This window comes from Tupaia chinensis, unplaced genomic scaffold (assembly GCF_000334495.1).
Source record: "Tupaia chinensis unplaced genomic scaffold, TupChi_1.0 Scaffold149383_1, whole genome shotgun sequence".
NCBI lineage: Eukaryota > Metazoa > Chordata > Mammalia > Scandentia > Tupaiidae > Tupaia > Tupaia belangeri.
Window position 1 is genome coordinate 659,590 of NW_006209227.1, and position 20,122 is coordinate 679,711.

At 47.4% G+C, this 20,122-nt stretch overlaps 1 protein-coding gene across 5 annotated transcripts in view; it reads left to right on the forward strand.

Annotated features, from left to right (window-relative positions):
• Positions 1 to 20,122, forward strand: part of ARMC9 (armadillo repeat containing 9) — a 199,255-nt gene that overhangs the window by 80,359 nt on the left and 98,774 nt on the right. For all 5 annotated transcript variants that reach the window (XM_006171120.3, XM_006171121.3, XM_014585263.2 and 2 more), the window contains 4 exons: positions 1,567 to 1,706; positions 3,353 to 3,429; positions 6,809 to 6,883; positions 17,258 to 17,348. In XM_006171120.3, coding sequence (XP_006171182.1) covers positions 1,567 to 1,706; positions 3,353 to 3,429; positions 6,809 to 6,883; positions 17,258 to 17,348 — 383 coding nt within the window. The remainder of the gene's footprint in view (positions 1 to 1,566; positions 1,707 to 3,352; positions 3,430 to 6,808; positions 6,884 to 17,257; positions 17,349 to 20,122) is intronic.

The window sequence follows — 20,122 nt, forward strand, 5'->3', positions numbered from 1 at the left end:
CACAGGGCTGACCACGGTTCGAGTCCCGGGCCTAGTGGCTTGCTTTCTCACTTTCCCTCTCTCTCCTTTTATGTGTCACTCTCTGGTCAAATTAAAATAAATGAATGAGGGACCAGCAGGTGGCATGGTGGTTAAGGTGCTGGACTCTCACATGGCCGACCACGGTTCGAGTCTGGACTTGGAGGCTTGCTTTCCTACTTTTCCTCGCTGTCTGTCTGTCTCTGGTCCAATAAAATACATAACAATGGTGATAATAAATTAAATAAAATAATTATTTAAAAAATAAAAATATGGGGCCTGCAAGTGGTGTGGTGGTTGGGGGCGGTGGACTCCCATGTGGCCGACTATGATTCGAGTCCCAGACCTGGCAGCTGGCTTTCATGCTTTTTCTTGCTCTCTCTCTCTCTCTCACTCTGTTCCTCTCTGGTCAAATTAAGATGGATAAATAAATGGATAAAGTTAAATAGAATAATTCTTAAAATAAAAATAAACGAATGAATACATTTTATTCATTTTTATTCAAAATAATCCTTTAAATAAAGGAAGAAAGGAAACTTTTTTTTTCTAATAGGGCTTGTGTGCTCACTGGAGAGACAGAGACAGAACGGGAAAGTGAGCAATCACTCCTAGGGGAGATGGCCATGCCACAATCCCTTCTCTGCTCTCCTCCTGGGATTTGGGACATGAACCTGCACGTGTCTGGCATGATTCTCAAGCCGCTGGGTTGAAGATGAAATCATGCTGGCCTTGTGGGAGTTCAGAGATGTAACCACTACACCACCTGCTGGCCCTGAAAAGGAAGCTTTTACAGCAGAAGGCCGTGGGGCCAGATGGCATATAGGTTCTGTCACCAGACTCCCACGTGACAGGCAGTGGTTCAAATCCTGGCCCCAGCGGCTTGAAACTTACACCAGACGTGTGCATGTGTGCCCAAGATCCTGGAAGGAGAATGGAAGAGAAGGGACTGCAGCATAGCCATCCCCTGGAGGTGTGATTTCTCACTTTCCCTTTCACTGTCTCTGTCTATCTCTGGTGAGTGCATGTACCCTAAGGCCAAAACCTCTAAAAAATAATAAATAAATAAAGATAAAGTAGGAGGCCTTCTTTTTTTTAGAGAGTTTTTTGCTATAGGGCACGTGCGCTCGCCAGACAGACAGAGAGAGACAAAGAGACAGAAAGCAAGAAATCATCCCCCAGGGGAATGGCCACGCCGCAATCCCTTCTCCTCCATTCTCCTCTAGGGATCTTGGGCAGGGCGTGAGTTTTAAGCCACCGGGTCCAGGACGTGAACCGTGGTCGACTACATGGGAGTCCAGCGACATAGCCATTACGCTAACTGCTGGTCCCAGTAGGAGGCCTTCTTACTGCCTTATCTTTCTTTAAACCCATAATAATATCCCCGAGAGGTAAAAACGTTTTGTTGCTTCAGTTGTGTGGGCTTCCCAGTACAACACTTGGAGTCCTGTCTTATGTACAGCTGTTTTTTCTCTATGTATCTCATTACCATATACTTGTATCTGGGACATTTCTTGCCAGTTTTAATTTATCCAAGCCTGTTCACCCCAGGCGCCCACTGCAGACAGCGATGATTCAGGATGGCCTCATCTTCTGGCTGATCGACATCCTGAAGGACCCCGACTGCCTGTCCGACTACACACTGGAGTACTCGGTGGCTTTGCTCATGAACCTCTGCCTCCGGAGCGCAGGTCTCTGCCCCGCCCCCGTTCTGGTGTGGGGAGGGGGGGAGCCCGACCCTTGAGTCTGGATTACCAACAAGCCTGACTTGGTTTGCCTTTGGTGTCCCTGGTAGAACACTGACACAGAAGTGGTGTAAAGCATTTCAACTAGGTGTAGAGCTGCTGAGTGCCTGAAGCCCAGAAACCTTTCTGGCCTTGGAGAGAATGTTTTATAGGTGTGTAGATCCCACACGGAGAAGAGATTAAATTAGTGTGCATTTTCCTTTTGTGTTACTCAAAGGCAGGAAGTTAAGGATATGACCCTTCTCAGAAGACAAAACGTTGTTCCCAAGACGCTGCATGACTCGTGGCAGGAGCCCATCGGTGGCAGGAGCGCTGGTGTTAAATAGCCCCCAGTCAGTTCTCCCTGCCCTGCCCTCGGCGACAGCGGCTCTCCCGCGAGCACCTCCAGGTCACGCTATGCGTGAGCCGTGAGAGGTGGGGCGCGCCTTGTTGTCAGGTGCTGTCCCATTTGACTGTGGTGCCCATGATGAAAGCAGCTGCTAGGGCTTGCCCTGTGGGCCTAGTGATTAAGGGGGCTCTGTGTTACATGGCTACTGTGTGGTTCGAATCCCAGCCCCTGCACCGTCTGTGTGTGTGTGTGTGTGTGTAAACAGAAGAGAAGGGATTGCAGCATTACCATTCCCCACTAAGGGGTGCTTTTTCCCTCTCTGTTCTATCTGTCCATCTCTGGTGAGCACATACACCTTGGGCAAAAAAAAATTTTTTTTTGGAGAGGTTTTTGCTATAGGGCGTGTGCACTCACCAGAAAGACAGAGAGAGGTAGAGGCAGAAAGCGAGAAATCACCCCCCAGAGGGGATGGCCATACCACAATCCCTTTTCCTCCATTCTCCTCTCAGGATCTTGGGCTCGCATGCACACGTGCCAGGCATGAGTTTAAGCCACCGGATCCAGGACTCGAACTGCAGTTGACTACATGGGAGTCCAGCAACATAGCCATTATGCCAACTGCTGGTTCCAGGCAAAAATTTTTTAAAAAGGAAGGGAAGAAAGTGTCTTTGGAAGGGGTGCCAAGCCCAGGCTGTGTTTGGACAACCAGGTTACCTGGATTAGTAGCCAGCTCAGGGGTGCTGTCAGGGACGTCTTCACCCTTGGATCCTCATAATCTGAACTATGTAGTGGACTGAGCAAGTGACTGTTATGTCCGTCTTCTGTTTTAAAAAATAGCATATGCAAAAATTCCTAGCTTTCAATATATTTATCAGATCAGAATAAGCTTTTGTTCATTGTCCTCAGTTTATTTCCAGCGGTTCTCGTGAGGACATTTGAAATACTCGAGCGCAGGTATGGTTTTCACGGTGGACGGTGTAAGAATCGCTGCATACTCTCAGTTTAATAATCACCCCACTAACGGAGCACTTGGGGTTCCCAGCCTGCTGAGTCCCTTACATACCTCAGTGAGTTCAGTCTGCTTCACCCTTTGAGGTAGCTGTTAATAATCCCTGCTTTAAAGAGGAGGAAACTGAGGTCCAGATTGGTTAAGTGACTCACTTCAGGTCACCTGAGCACAAAGCAGAAGTGCCGAGACCTGTCTGGAAGCCAGCCTGCCTTGAGTTTAGACATGTTTGGTCTGATCCACTTTTGTTTCCTGCAGGGAAGAACATGTGCGCCAAGGTGGCAGGCCTCGTGCTGAAAGTTCTCTCAGATCTGCTTGGCCACGAAAACCACGAGGTACTCAGTCAGTGCTGCTAGCCCCAGGCCGGTGGGGTGGGGGCGGCTGTGGGGACCCAGGCGTCTGTGACTTCACAGACCAGGGCCAGACCCAGAGAGCCGCTGTACTTGGAAAGTTCAGACCCTCTGCCCTCCGGGTATGCTCAGCCATGTCAGATGGCTTCTGAATTGCGCAGTTTGGGAACCCAACCGCAGGAGGCCGGGCCTCACTCCTCTCTCAGGACTCTGTCCCTGCCTTTCGTGCATTGCTTTTCTCCTTTTTACCCAGCCCTCAATATTCCTTCCCTGGCACAGGCAGGTGCTCTGGTGTGTGTAAGGTATGCCCCACATAGGGACATCGCCTTCAAACGGATGTGATACTGTGTCTCTGTAGATTAACTCACGTACATCATGTCGCAATGAAGAGCTCATTTTGTTTTAGACTTTTTGTTCTGCTTTAAGGACCTTTCTATATTGCTTTATATACGTGCAGTTCATGAAGTCTTCTTGCTACTGCCAAGTAGTCTCTTGTTTGCACCCCTGTATTCATTTACGCAGTTTCTCACAGGTAGACTTTGGGCTTCAGCTCTGCTGTCTTAATGGACTCTGGTCCTCGAAGGACATAGCCTCACCTGCCTTGGGACCTGACTGGAGCTCCCCCGGGGGTATAGACAGTCCCACTGCAGTCTCACCATGTGCACCAGGCTCAGGGCAGAGTCCTGCCCATCCATCCTCCCACCCGGCTGCACCAGCTCTCTCTCACCATGTCCCCTCCAACACCTAATATTATCCTTGAGGTTTTCTCGCCTATCAGCTACAAGCCCCTTTAAATAAAGTAGAGGCATGGGTAGAGGACAACACAAACTGGAACAAATCGATTATGCTCTCCCTTGTGTTCTACAGAGCCTTTGCAGAAACCCAGGGCATCTCCCCCGAGCCAAAGTCTCCTCAGAAAACTGAGCCCCTTTGACAATCAGGACAGGGAGTCCTCTGGGTCACCAGTGAAGCATGGGTTCCACGCACCTGTGCCCTCTTCAGGCACTCCTCTCTCCTTCCCATCGTGTCAGTCACACCTTTGGCCAGTGGTCAGTGGGCGTGGGCCTCCCACGTCCATGGTGAGCGATGTTTGCTGGTGGCTGCGGTTTGTGCTGGCACGTTTACTGTAAAACTGGGAGCTCTTACCTACTTCTAGGCCCGAGTGAACTCTGTTCTTTCATTTTATTCAACTCGGGCAGGTGAAGCCAGTGGAGAGAAAGCCTTCTAGCTCATGATGAGCATTGGGTTCAGGTGTTGCAACCAGTATGTCAGCTCTGAAAACGAAGTAGACCAGAGGATTCAAATCCTGTTAGCTGCTGCCAGCGCTCAACTTTGAAAATGGGCTGGAGACAGTACCTGAGTTCGTTTGGAGCCCAGCAGCATTTGCTGCACAGATAAATGCACAGCCCTGAGTCCTGTAGACAGTGACCGTGGTCTTGAGACACGAAGCCCAGAGGTCATACGGACCAAGATGCACGCGCTTCTCTGTATGAACAGAGGAGGTGCTGTGATCAAACTCCAAATTCAGACAGTAGTCTGAGGGAAAAGTTGCATATGACAAAAGTTTACTGTCCCTAATGCATGAAGGTCTTCTATAGATTAATAAATATTAGTCAAATGGCCCAACAGTGAAATCGAGTAAACTGTTCACAGAGTAGTGAATCGTGATGGCTTATAGACAGAAAAGATGTTCAATTTTACTAGTAGGGAAATGAAAATGAAAACCATTATAAGATACCTTTATCATGTTTATTAATATATGTTTACATATGTTAATATTTATATATGTATATATATACATACATATATATGTATATATATATATATATATATATATATATATATATATATATATATATATATATATATATATATATATATATATATATATATATATATATATATATATATATATATATATATATATATATATATATATATATATATATATATATATATATATATATATATATATATATATATATATATATATATATATATATATATATATATATATATATATATATATATATATATATATATATATATATATATATATATATATATATATATATATATATATATATATATATATATATATATATATATATATATATATATATATATATATATATATATATATATATATATATATATATATATATATATATATATATATATATATATATATATATATATATATATATATATATATATATATATATATATATATATATATATATATATATATACATATATCCATATCTCTATCAGACTGGCAAACGTTAAGGTGCTAAGAAAGTCCAGCACCTGGAAGGGTGGAGGGAGCGAGCGTCCTGCATGGCAGTGAGAGTGCAGTATGCAGTCGGATGCCGGGAGCCCTTGCTTACCACGCATCTGCCCCCCACATCCTAACCTTGTCCGATATTGAGGTCACCTGCATGGGTGATTCCTGGGTCCTTCAGAGGACCACACACACAGGAGACCTAAGTCTGAGTTTGAAAGGCATCTTTTCTAGTGTAGTAGACAGATGCACAGGAAGTGGAGCCATGCCTCCCACTTGGAGGATTCCAGAAAGGCTTTATGTGAGACGAGTCTGGCTGAAGTTTTTAAGGCTGAATCAGCTTTCCAGACAAACAGGTGTTGGGGGAGCATTCCCTACAGGACGAACTGCAGAAACCAGGGCCAATGCATGTAGCAGCTTAGGGCAGGGGGTCCCTAAAGTCATGTGGGAACTTCATGGTGCTAGGGAGGGGATGAAATAGAGGCCAACTCTTCACAGACCCCTGTGCCATACTGAGCAGTTAGCCCTTTCCCATGGGCTCTGTGGAAGGTTCCACGTTGGGGGGAGATGCTTTGGCTCGTGAGGAGGAATTTGGGCAATGACTGATGGTCGGATTACAGGGTGAATTGAAAGGGGCAGAGAGGCTAGTGTGGAGGTTTGGTGGAGGTTAGGTCATGGACCATGCTTTCTGAATACACAGTGGAAAAGAAAGGTTCGCATAAAGACAGCTTGCAGACCGAACCCAGGAGAATAAAAGGAGAGAGGCATTGACAGAGACTCCAAGTTTCTAGCCTGAGTGATCTGACGGTTAGAGATGACCTTGAGTGAGCAGCAGCTCCTAGCAGGAACACCTCAGGGAGAACGCCAAATTTGGTTTTGGGTCCTTAGTTGTAGCTGTCACTGGGACGTGTAGATGGAGAGGTCTGTCACTTGGAAACGTGTCCTGGCACTCAGGAGAGCTGTGAGGACGGTGGTGCCCTCTCTCCTTGTTATCCAGACTGATCTCAAGTGCGGTGTTTGATAATCACATCATGCAGTGTCTGAAACCTGGCAAATGACTCTCCTTGTCTCCCTTTGAAGATACAGCCGTACGTGAACGGAGCTCTGTACAGCATCCTTTCGGTGCCGTCCATCCGCGAGGAAGCAAGAGCAATGGTGAGGAACGTGCTTGAGGGCTGTGGGCGCGGCCGGAGCTGCTAAGCTGGCAGGGCAAGGGCTTCCTGGGCGGGGCTCTAGGGGATGCCCAGCTCCTAATTGTGAAATGCCACAGTGCTTGGAAGTTGCCAGCAGGTTTGTTTTTGCAGCATTGTAGACATTCTGATCGCAACCAAATGGAACAGAAAAGATGGTAAAGATTTTAAAACTGGCCCAGCCTCATGGCCAGGTCTGTCGTGTACTGGACTGCAGTGCCAGAAGGTTCAGATCCATAGCCACTTGATCGGAAACATGCTGTGTACATGTGCACATGCCCAAGATCCTAACAAGTAAGAGGACTAGGAGCCAGGCACTGCAGTGTGACAAGAGCCTGTTAGCGGGTCTTCTCTGTCTCTCTCTCATGCATGCACATGTGCACTCTGTCATGAATTTGTTTTAAAAACTTTCTTAGAGTGCTTTTTCTTTGTGATGCATGCACTCACCAGAGACAGAGAAAGTGAGAAATCACCTTCCGTGGGAGGTGGCCACACCACAGTCCTTTCTCCATTTTCCTCCCGAGAATTTGGGCACACATGCATGTACGCCCGGCATGAGTTTCAAGCTGCCAGATCTGAGACTCGAACCGCAGTTGGCTATGTGAGAGTCCAGCACCATAACCATTACACCACCTGCTGGCCTCCAAAAATCTTTTTAAAAAGATTATAAAAATACTTAGTGTTTGGTTTGATTGGTAAATAGTGAATTCAGTATTTAATTTGTTATTTGGAGTAAAAAACAAGCCTCAGGTGATGACTACCTTATTTTGAGAGGAGAAATGTTTCTAGATTTTATTAGCAAAACCCCAGGTTTTGTCCTTTCTTCTTACACCACGTGAAACAAGGTTAACAGAGTGAACATTAAGTGTTGGGGTGAAGGGAGTAATTATAGTCCCGTAGTCAAAACCTAGGCTAACCTAAGAGGCCTGCAAACGTTCTCCAGTTGGCTCTGCTTTAGAGGAACCACTGAATCTCCTAGCCGATACCTAAACTTACATCAGGGATAAAGTCCTTATTTGGGAACCATTCTATATGATCACACTAAATAGTGGAACTTAATTGCCTGCTGCTTTTAAATAGAAAAATATGCCATTTTAAGAAAAGAATTATTTATTTAGTTTTATTTATTATTAGTATCACTTTTAAATTTCCTGTAGGGCACTTGCACTCACTAGAGAAAGTCAGAAATAAAGAGAGAAAGGGAACCAGCAGTTAGCGTAATGGCTATGTCGCTGGACTCCCATGTAGTCGACCGCGGTTCGCGTCCTGGACCCGGTGGCTTAGAACTCACGCCGGGCGCATGTGCGTGCGTGCCCAAGATCCCAAGAGGAGAATGGAGGAGAAGGGATTGCGGCGTGACTATCCCCCCTGGAGGGTGATTTCTCGCTTTCTGTCTCTATGTCTCTCTCTGTCTGTCTGGTGAGCGCATGCGCCCTATAGCAAAAACCTCTCCCAAAAAAAAAAAAAAGAAAGAGAGAAAGTGAGAAAGCAAGCCATCAGGTCTGGGTTTCAAACTGTGGTCGACCATGTGGGAGTCCAGCATCTTAACCTCTACACCACTTCCTGGCCCTGAAAAATCTGCTTTTTAACACAGAACAGGTGAAAATAAACTTGATTAAATCCTGCATTGTGGTTATATCAGTGGAAGGCAAAGAAAAGGGGGAAACACGTAAGGCAAAGAGGAAGTAAGAGCAGAGTGACACTGAATCTGAAGGCTCGAAGGAAGCAGGGAAGAGAGACCAGGGCAGAGGGGCAGAGGTGAAAGGGGCCAGCGGTCAGGGGACGAGGACAAGCGAGAAGGAGAGTCACAGGTGTTAGTCATGAGGGCAGAATGGATCATCCAGGCCAGGCAGATAAGAAGGGGGAAAAGGGACAGAACTCAGAGACCCACGTGACAGTGTCACCAGGTCTGATCGTCTCCGGCCTAGACGTGGTAGCACAGGCAGTAACGTTTGAACTGCAGTTCTGGGAGCCATGGGCCAGCTGTGTGTGAATTCCAAGTTGATCTGCAACACGCCAGGTGCAGTCACCCCAGATCCTGGGGAGCTCTGGGGCTGGGAGGAGGGAGAACCACAGTGGTACCCGACCCTGGGGAGGGCCTCTGTTTGTTTCACTTTCTCATGCACGGCCCTGAAGAAGTAAAATTAATATACTTTAAAACAGTAATAACAACAGCATGAGTCCCAGAAGGAGACAAATGAGAGATAATAAAGAAGAAAAAAAGTTAAATAAATAATGAAGAAATTGGATGAAAAACGTAGACATGACAGTAAGTTGTCTAGGAAGCCCCCAGCTGTTTGGAAATCAGACAGCACGCTTGCATCCGCCGCCTATTACTGCACAGCGAGTCACCCCAGAGCACAGTGGCTCACACAGTTCTGAGTTATTTCAGTTTCCGTGGGACAGAAGTTACGAGAGGACAGCGATGGCCCTGATGGCGAGCCTCCTTAGGTCAGAGTCAGGGCTTCGGCCAAGACAGCCAAGGCTCCACTTGGCCCAGAACCTCTTCTAAGTTCCTCACGTGACAGTCACTTGGTTGTCATTGGCGGTCACATGACCTGAGCCAAAGCTTCTTCTTGGCTGTTGGCTGGGACCTGAGTTTCCTGCCATACGGTGACCTGATTTTCCTGCCATACGGTCCTCCACCTTAGGCTTCTCGCAACACAGCAGATCTGAGAGAGAGAGAGAGCGAGCGAGCAAGGTGGAAGTCCGGTGTCCTTTAGAACCCACTCTTAGAAGTGACACATTGTTGGGCCAGCAGGTGGTGTGGTGGTTAAGGCGTTGGAATTCCCACATGGCCGACTATAGTTCAAATTCTGGACCTGGAGGCTTGCTTTCTCACTCCTCCCACCCCTCTCCCGGTCTTTCTCTGGCAAAACTCAAGTGAAAAATAATAATTAATTATATAAATAATAAATAAATAATTCTTAAAAAAAAAAAAAGGTGACACACCACCACCTTCATCCTCGTGGCTCCGCAGGCTGACACTGGTCCAGTACGGGAGGGGACGCAGCAAGCCTGAATGGTGTCAGGGGGCCCTCCGTGGAGGTTGGCTGTCACCCACGTTTCAGTCACCTGGGGTGAGAAAAACAATCACAAGGGAATTGAGGGCCTACTTATCTTTTTTAATGAATAATTGCAAATGTTTTCCCAATTTTCATTTGCCTTTTGAAATTATGGTGGTTTTGATCATATACCAACTCTGATTATGGTCATATCTATTAATTTTTCCTTTATGGTTTCTAACAAGTTTCTAGACAACCTCTGAGTTTTTTACTTTAAAAAGAAAACATGGGTCACTTAATTACAGGTGTAAGTAGTATCAGGTTCTCGCGTTCTCACAGATCAAAGTCATAAACTACCGAGGAACCCCTTGTTTTGAAGAGCAGCCCCTAAGGGATGGTTACGGTCACAGAAAGGTTTTTCTTTTTCCTTTTTTTTCTTTCTTTCTTCTCTTTTTTTTTTTTGAGAGAGATTTTTGCTATATGGTGCATGTGCTCACTTGAGAGACAGAGACAGTGAGAAATCACCACCCCCTGGGGAAGATGGCCACACTGCATTCCCTTCTCCATTTTCCTCTTGGGATTTGGGGCACATGTGCATATAGGCCCGGCCTGAGTTTCAAGCTGCTGGGTCCAGGACTAGAACCATAATCGACCACATGTGAGTCCAGCGCCTCAACCACTATGCCACCTGCTGGCCGCTCATTTGATTCTTAAAGTTTTTTGTTTTTAAAGAACTATTTATTTAATTTTATTTATTATTATTTTAAAATTTGGTATAGAGCACATGCACTCACGAGAAAGAAACACAGAGGGAGAACGTGAGAAAGCAAGCTGCCAGGTCTGGGACTCAAACTGTGGTCTATCATGTGGAGTCCAGAACCTTAGTCACCATGCTACCTGCTGGCCCCCATTGCTGGGGTCTAGCCTCGGCGGAGGTGGGTGGAGGTGGGTTGACTCGTCGGAGGCAGCGCAGGAAAGGAAGACTGAGGCCTCAGTGCCTTTTTATGCACATCCTGAGTCGGACACCCCCAGAGATCGCTCTCTGAAGAATGACTACTGCCAGGAATTATTGTGCCTTTTTATTGAAAATGTGATACATGCAAGTAAATGGGTGAGGGGCTACATGTTTTAATTATTAGTTTAATAGGGATTATAGGTTTTATTCAGGGTTGGATTAAGGGTGGGTCTATTGCGGTAGGCGGGTCTTTATGGAATGCAGTTTCGGGAAAGCAGTTCCAGCAAGCAGAGATAATTATCAGCTGATACAGCGGCAGCCATCTTGTGATTACTGAGCACGATGCTGAGAAAAGAAAATATTAAGTATAGATATTAGTTCTTATGGATTTCAATAAAGAATGATACTTATATAGTTTTATAGGGATTTAAAACTTAATTTAAGGAATCTTAATATATTTATCTATTTTACTTGGTGAGGGCGGGGGTGTCCCGGGCCAGTTTTGGCCTAATCTTATTTTATGTAAAGAAAAGATTATCTTTAAGCTTATGTTAAATGTATTTTGAAGGGCCTTCCAAAGGTCAAGATTATTTCTTTTTTTTTTTTTTTTTGAGAGATTTTCACTATAGGGCGTGTGCGCTTGCCAGATAGAGACAGAAGGCGAGAAATCACCCCCACAGGGGGAATGGTCATGCCGCAATCTCTTCTCCTCCATTCTCCTCTTGGGATCTTGGGCACGCACGTACACGCGCCCGGCGTGAGTTTTAAGCCACTGGGTCCGGGACGCGAACCACGGTCTACTACGTGGGAGTTCAGTGACATAGCCATTACGCTAACTGCTGGTTCCCAAGGTCAAGATTATTTCTGCCTAGATAGAACTTTAGCACACCCTCTAATGTGACCATAGAGATAAAACATTGTAAGTGACAGTAGGTGATCAGGGCTGAGGGGAGTGGTCGGGGGGATTTTTGGGAAATCTTATTACATACTCAAGAGAGCTATGTAATTTTTTTTATAGTATCATATCAGGGGGTCACTTCCCAGCAAGGCTACCACAGTTTCTGGAGTGTACAACAAGCAGCCTTGCCAAACATGTTGAGTGGACCCAAGCTTTGTTCCTAGGTTGGGGGGCGGCATACCACAGTGGCCTTGCCAACGTGCTGAACCAACTGGAAGCGGTGCTCAAAGGTCAAAAACTCAAAACAGATCCTGGGGCCCTACTGGGTCCGACTTCTCCACCCTATTTTGAGGAAGTTTTCAGATCGATAAAGTTATTGCATTCTTTTTCCATATGGGTCTCACATGGGTGCCTTTGCTTGGCAGAATCGAGGCGCCTGCACCCAGAGCGTCAGGGGAGGCTAGGGTGCTCAAGAGCGAAAGAGATGACAGTGCAAAGACACGACCTCAGCCTCAGCGCCCTGGCGCCTGCTCGTGCTAGGGCAAGGGTCAGAGGCAGAGCCAAGATCCTCGGCCCACTGGACTCACACTGTGCAGCCCTGGAAGGCAGTCTGGTGATCCGTGTGAGAAACCACTGCAACAGCCATCTTTTCAGATTTATTCGTTTCCTGTTTGTTGGTGCAGAGTAGTTCTGTCCTGACAGCTCTGTGTCAGCGTTTTACAGTACGGGAAAACTGCAGGCTACAGCAGTGTCGGGTAACAGAGGAAATGCTAATGAGGTTATGGCTCTTTTGCTCAAAATATTAATAGCTGTTGAAGGTGGTAATTAGTAATGTTTCTATAAAAATTTTTTTTATTTATAAAAAAGAAAAGAAAAGGAAGTCTTCTCAATTTCAATTACAGAGAAGGAGTTGATTATTCGTCCCACCCCCTAGTAACATCTGGGCAGAAAAGAAAGGAGAGCCTGAAGGACCGCCCCACCTCCTTCCACTGCTGACAGGGTTTGGGCACCGGCCCCTGGGGCAGGTCTGAAGAATTCTGGTCTGTGGTGACTAGAGTCGGTTCTGACACCATTGCCTGATGGTGCTCCCTTTTCCTGGCCCTTACCTTGGGTGCAGATAAAGAACAGGGGAGCCGTCAGTTTACGAGACAGAGGGACATAAAATCAGCCTTCCTGGCAGTGAAAACCAAGGCTGTCCCGTCCTTGTTCAGAGGGTGTGACTGTCTTGTTCAGACAAGCCCAGGTGTCTTCCCAGGAGCCTGGACACTGCCAGCTCTGCCCTCTTACAGACATGCCCCTGGACTCAGGACTTTTTTTTTTTTTCCTTTTAAAATGTATTTCTTTCTTTCATCCACAAGAGACAGACGGCACTGCCAACAGGGTCCACTCACTGTGACCCACCCCCAGCTTCAGCCAGCCCTTCCCGCACACACCTGCACGTTCAGGAAGGTCCCTAGATGTGAGCCTAGAATCTCCCAGCTCGGTCAGCCTCACAGAGGTTTTATTTTACCGCTGCACCACCGCCCTGCCCCAGCAAGGATGCTCTTCCCGAGTTGGTGGTGGCACGGACACCGTTCCTCCCTTCTAAACCTTCGGAATCTCTTCTGTGGGCTCCCCTGTCACTGCCTCCCAGCTAAATGTTATTGTTCCCTAAGGCCCTGTCATAGCCCTCTGGTTTCCCCCCTCTGCGGTCACCAGGGGACCTCCTTTATTCCCTTAGCTTCAGATCTCTCCTGAGCTGCAAATCCCTCCCAGACACAGTAGTCACAAGCTCGACTGCTCGACTGTTCATAGAGCGTCAGCTACATGTCAGCCATTGGACTAGAGGCTGTGTTTTTAAGTATTCTTTGCAAACAGTGAATGCACGGACCCCACATGCACAGCTCAGTACACCCTGGCAAACGTACACACCAGCTCCCCATCACACATACATATGCTGTCTGCTGGAATCTCGTGCCACCTTGATTCTTATCCTCATTTTGTAGTTTCTGGAACAGGCTGGGAAAAGTTAAGTACTTTGAGTAAGGTCACATGGTTAATTCCTGGGGGACCTAGGATACAATCCAAATTACAGTCCTGACTTAACATTTCCAGAGGGTGGTGCTCAGCTTTGGATGATGAGAACTCAGTATGTTCAAACCTGCACTTGGCATTTTGAGTCAGTTGGGGCTATGGGTTCAAAACCGGCCTGCATAAAAGTGAGCCTATGTAACAGAAGTTCATAATAAATTTCAGGATGAACCTGTTACCAGGCCCGTTCTCTCTTTTTTTCTTCCTTCCTCCTTTCCTTCCTCCTTTCCTTCCTCTTTCTTTCTTTCTTTCTTTCTTTCTTTCTTTCTTTCTTTCTTTCTTTCTTCTCTCTCTCTTCTGTCTTGTTCAGACAAGCCCAGGTGTCTTCCCAGGAGCCTGGACACTGCCAGCTCTGCCCTCTTACAGACATGCCCCTGGACTCAGGACTTTTTTTTTTTTTCCTTTTAAAATGTATTTCTTTCTTTCATCCACAAGAGACAGACGGCACTGCCAACAGGGTCCACTCACTGTGACCCACCCCCAGCTTCAGCCAGCCCTTCCCGCACACACCTGCACGTTCAGGAAGGTCCCTAGATGTGAGCCTAGAATCTCCCAGCTCGGTCAGCCTCACAGAGGTTTTATTTTACCGCTGCACCACCGCCCTGCCCCAGCAAGGATGCTCTTCCCGAGTTGGTGGTGGCACGGACACCGTTCCTCCCTTCTAAACCTTCGGAATCTCTTCTGTGGGCTCCCCTGTCACTGCCTCCCAGCTAAATGTTATTGTTCCCTAAGGCCCTGTCATAGCCCTCTGGTTTCCCCCCTCTGCGGTCACCAGGGGACCTCCTTTATTCCCTTAGCTTCAGATCTCTCCTGAGCTGCAAATCCCTCCCAGACACAGTAGTCACAAGCTCGACTGCTCGACTGTTCATAGAGCGTCAGCTACATGTCAGCCATTGGACTAGAGGCTGTGTTTTTAAGTATTCTTTGCAAACAGTGAATGCACGGACCCCACATGCACAGCTCAGTACACCCTGGCAAACGTACACACCAGCTCCCCATCACACATACATATGCTGTCTGCTGGAATCTCGTGCCACCTTGATTCTTATCCTCATTTTGTAGTTTCTGGAACAGGCTGGGAAAAGTTAAGTACTTTGAGTAAGGTCACATGGTTAATTCCTGGGGGACCTAGGATACAATCCAAATTACAGTCCTGACTTAACATTTCCAGAGGGTGGTGCTCAGCTTTGGATGATGAGAACTCAGTATGTTCAAACCTGCACTTGGCATTTTGAGTCAGTTGGGGCTATGGGTTCAAAACCGGCCTGCATAAAAGTGAGCCTATGTAACAGAAGTTCATAATAAATTTCAGGATGAACCTGTTACCAGGCCCGTTCTCTCTTTTTTTCTTCCTTCCTCCTTTCCTTCCTCCTTTCCTTCCTCTTTCTTTCTTTCTTTCTTTCTTTCTTTCTTTCTTTCTTTCTTTCTTCTCTCTCTCTTCCCACCTCCATCCCTCTCTCCCTCCCTTTCAGATTTTTGCCATAGGACATACGCATTGACCAGTGAGAGAGAGAGGGAAAGTGAGAAATCAACCAGTGGGAGGGCCAGATGGCCACACTGCAATCCCTTCTCCATTCATCTCAGGATTTCAGGCATGGAAACACATGTGCCTGGCGTGTTTTTAAGCTGCCAGGTCCAGGATTTGAACTGTGGAGTTGGCCACATGGGATCCAGTACTTCAGCCACCATACCACCTGCTGGCTGACCAGGACCATTTTTTTTCCCAGCACCTCTGCACTCTGCTTCCTCTGTTTTAGGTGCATTATTACCCAGACTTCTCCCTCATGGTGGCAAAAAGGCCTCTTCAGCTCCAGCCAGTATCCTCATTCAAATCCCATAAGGGCGGAGGAAGGGAATTAGACTCTGCCTAAGCCGGTGTCTTAGCTCCGTGTTTCCCTGGAATTCCATTAGTCATCCTGAAAATCTGTGTCAGTATGTTGTAATGTGAAGAAACTGTGCAAAGTTCATATATAAATGGAATTAAAGTCTTCAGTTTAGGGGCCAGCAAGTGGTGTGGTGGTCAAGGTGCTGGACTCTTGCATGGCCAAACATAGTTCAAGTCCTGGACGTGGTGGCTTGAAAATCATGCAGGTACATGTATGTGTATACGTACTTGATATCCCAGGAGAAGAATGGAGAAGGGATTGTGGTGTGGCCATCCCCCTGGGCGGTGATTTCTTACTTTCCCCCCTCACTGTCTCTCTGTCTCTCTCCAGTGAGTGCATGCACCCTACACAAAAACATTACAAAAATATTTTGCACAAATTAATTTGAAATTTATGCATAGTTTTTTTTTTTCATAATACTCATTTTCTAGAACTTGTTGAAGACCCTCATAAAAGAATACTTAGTATAGTGACCTATACTTCTTTTGTTAGAAGAATAATAATAGCGGGACCAGCAGGTGGCGTGGTGGTTGAGGCACTGGACAGTCCCACATGGCTGACCATGGTTCAAGTCTCAGGCCTGGCAGCTCGCTTTCTCACTTTCCCTCTTTCTCTCTCTATGTCTCTCTGGTCATACTAAAAATAAATGAATGAATACATAAAACTAAATAAATAATTTTTTAAAAAAGAATAATAGCTGTTTAAAGAAAGATCTTGTCTATTCATGTACTCTTCTAAATATGGCTTTTCTTTTTTAAAAAAGAATTAATTTATTTTATTTATTATTATTTTTCAGTTTGACCAGAGAGAAAGAGAAAGTGAGAAAGCAAACCACCAGATCTGGGACTTAAAACACAATTGACCATGTGGGAGTTCAGCACCTTAACTACCATGCCACCTGCCAGCCCTGGCTTCACTTTTCAAAGACCATACTTGGTCTTGAAATCCAGAAGGCAGTTTGAACAAGGAAACAGTAAAAAAAAGGAAAGCCATTTCCTTAAAAAAAACCTATTGCCAGACTAAAAGCATATTATCTGGTATAATTTTACAAATTTTTAATTTTACTAAATGTGTTATAATTAAGTCAGTTAGTCAACCAACAAGACAGTAATTTTCACTGTGGATTATAAAAAGAACAGAAAGAATGTTTAGTACTAAGTATTTTTATTGTCCATAGCCTCTTCTCCCCTAAAAAATAAAAGACTTATTGGATTAGGTCAGATTATCCCATTGAAAAGTAGTTTCTGGTCCCATACCTAGTGGTTAAGACACTTGGATCCCACATGGCCGACTGTGGTTCGAATCCCAACCGTGGTGGTGTGATAAACATGCCAGGTGCTTGTGTGTGCATGCATAAAGTTCTGACAGGATGGAGAAATGGAGAAGGGATTGTGGCGTGACCACACCTCATTGCGGGGTGCTTCCTCTCTCTTGTCTGTGGTGAGCACATGCACCCTCTAGCCAAAACAAAGCAATGTTCCTAGAAGGCTGAAATGTCCACTGTCACTCTCTCCCATTGTCCCAGGGAGTGGAAGACATCCTGCGTTGCTTCATCAAAGAAGGCAGCGCCGAGATGGTCCGCCAGATCGAGTTCATCATCAGGCAGCTCAACTCTGGTCAGTTGCACGTGAGAATCATCATCTGCCGTTTGAACCATGCGTGTGCCCGTAAGATACACGGGCTTTCTCAGAGGGGTTCTTCCTGTCTTGGAATTCATACAAGAGGACTTTAGGGAGTGGGAAGACCAAGGGAACTGGCCAAGAAAAGTTCCACTGTGGAGTCGAGGCCAGAGCATCCAGAGATGAACAGTCTTTTGTCACAGTGATAAGGAACTGGAAAGCAGTTATGGAAACCCTACCCTAACCTTGTTAAGTTCTCTTTACAAGGCCCTTCCCTTCCCTTCCTCTCTTAAATCCTGCCCCACTTAGTCGGGTGTGTCCCCAAGATCCAAGGTCAGACATGAGAGCCGAGTCACTCCTCCAGCACCACTCTGGAGATCGCCCTCGTCCTCCGCATTCACTTCAGAAACACTCATATTGCAGTGTGGAAGAAGCAGTGTTACCCATTCTGTCCAGCTTCCTTCGTTACCATAACAACCCACATCCCATCCTAAGCAGGAGAGGCAGGCCGAGGAAGCCTGGGATGGGGCAGGGGTGCTGGGGGAGCTCCGGCTCTTCCTGAGGATTCCTGATGCATTCAGCTGCCGGAGGTGTTTGGTGCTGGCGGCCCGCGGGCTGGGTCTCTCATGTCTGTCTCCACACCCCTCCCTGCCACCCAGCAGCCCCCAGCACTGAGCCTGAGTGCACAGACCCTGTTCACAAACGGGTGTTGAGGAGCCCCTGACTGAGAGGAAGTCGCCGGAGAGAGCAGCCAGGGGGCCAGCAGGCTGCCTCCTTCAGGCAGGTGCCCGTTTCCGTGAGAACCGGCCCGCGGGCTGGGTCTCTCATGTCTGTCTCCACACCCCTCCCTGCCACCCAGCAGCCCCCAGCACTGAGCCTGAGTGCACAGACCCTGTTCACAAACGGGTGTTGAGGAGCCCCTGACTGAGAGGAAGTCGCCGGAGAGAGCAGCCAGGGGGCCAGCAGGCTGCCTCCTTCAGGCAGGTGCCCGTTTCCGTGAGAACAGCCTCCCCTTTGGGTTTAGTTTTTAAAGCTTTAATGAATTAATTAGTTAATTTTATATGAGAGGAGGAGATTGAGAGACAGGCATCCCCACGGATCTTCACACACGGTCCACTCCCAGTCCACGTCATGGGAACACACATACACGTGTGCCTGGCATGTACAGGGAGACCGCCCGATGCAAACCCGAGACCCTCCCATGGGGTCCGTGGTGTGACGTGTGCGCTGTCTGCCCCCACACTTTGTTCCCCTTTGTCTTTATGGAATAAGTGTAATTTATCCCAAATTGAAGTGGGCAAAAAAAATCACTTTTATATCCTGCAGCAACTTCATCTCTGACTTTGAGCCCCACACTCCATTTTTTTTTTTTTAAATAGGGTGAAATAAAACCTCAGGCTCAGTCCTGGCTGCAGCTGCTTACCCACCCCCGCCGCCCCTGTCTTTCTGGTTGGCCACGGTTGGGGCCAGGTGGTGTGGCCCGAGTACTCCCTGGTCCTTAGCTGTGCTAAGACCCGTCCCAGCCAGGGCTTCTCTGCAGCCTTGGGGTCACGTCTGGGTTAGGAATCTTCAAAGCTGCCTGTGCATGTCAGCCGTCTGCCTCCCCGGCAGCTGAGAAGCAGGACGCACCTCTCTCTTATATAGACACGGTCCCTGGGCCAGCGTGCTGCTGCGTGCTGGAGGACAGCAAGTCACCCTGAGCGTGCTGGCAGGGAGTTCCCCTGAGCGACTTAAAGCCTTAGAAGCCTGGGCCTCTGGGAGGTTGGGGCCCTCTGCACAGTTTGGGGAGTTCCTGCGGGAAGAGCGCCTGTTCCTTCCTCCATCTCAAGTACCCCGGTGGCTCTTAACCATCAGACAGCGGCAGGCCCAGAGGTGGCTACCCAGCAGTCCGCCACTTCCAAACAAAATTCACATCATCAAACATTTGGATGGAGGACCAGACACACATACATGACACGCTCCTTAGGACACACGCTCCTCACCACATCCTAAGCAGATTGAAGGGAAACCTAGCAAAGGGAGGCCAGAGAGCTTCCATCCAGTCTTCATCGAGCGGAAACTCAGCAGTGTGAGTTGGCGCTGGTTTCTAGTTTGAGATCCGTGAGAGGGCACCGCCGCCATCTTTATCGAGTGTGGGCTTTCTTGTTTCATTTTAGTGATCATAAAAGCATGCCTGGGGTCTTCACTCATCCACGCCCAACCTTGTCTCAGAACTGTTTTTCCGGTTAAGTTTTAAGGCCTTCAGGTAGAAAAATTTCCAGGTGGGGCAGATTACTTTGATGAAGTTTAAAGGAAAATTCTAACCTGGCTTCCCTGACAGCAGAGTGAGCAGCCCACAGTGGCTGTGGGGAAGTTTGTCCTCTGCCCTGGCCACAGCCCCATTCCACAGCCATTGGCTGTGGAGGGACCTCGCAGGCATGAGGGAGTCACTGACAAGAGCACCGAGGCTGGTCTCTGGGCAGGAACAAAGCAGAAGGGCCTCCCAACTGGGCCCTCGAGAAAGGATCCATCCTGTCCCTTCAGCACCAGGACCCGTTAGTACTGGAGAGGGGGCACCTCGTGGGTGTGTCCAGCACAGGGAACAGCACAGAGACCCATTAGTACTGGAGAGGGGGCACCTCGTGGGCGTGCACAGAACAGGGAACGGCACAGAGACCCGTTAGTACGGGAGAAGGGGGCACCTTGTGGGCGTGCACAGTGCAGGGAACGGCATGGAGACCCGTTAGTACGGGAGAAGGGGGCACCTCGTGGGCGTGCACAGTGCAGGGAAC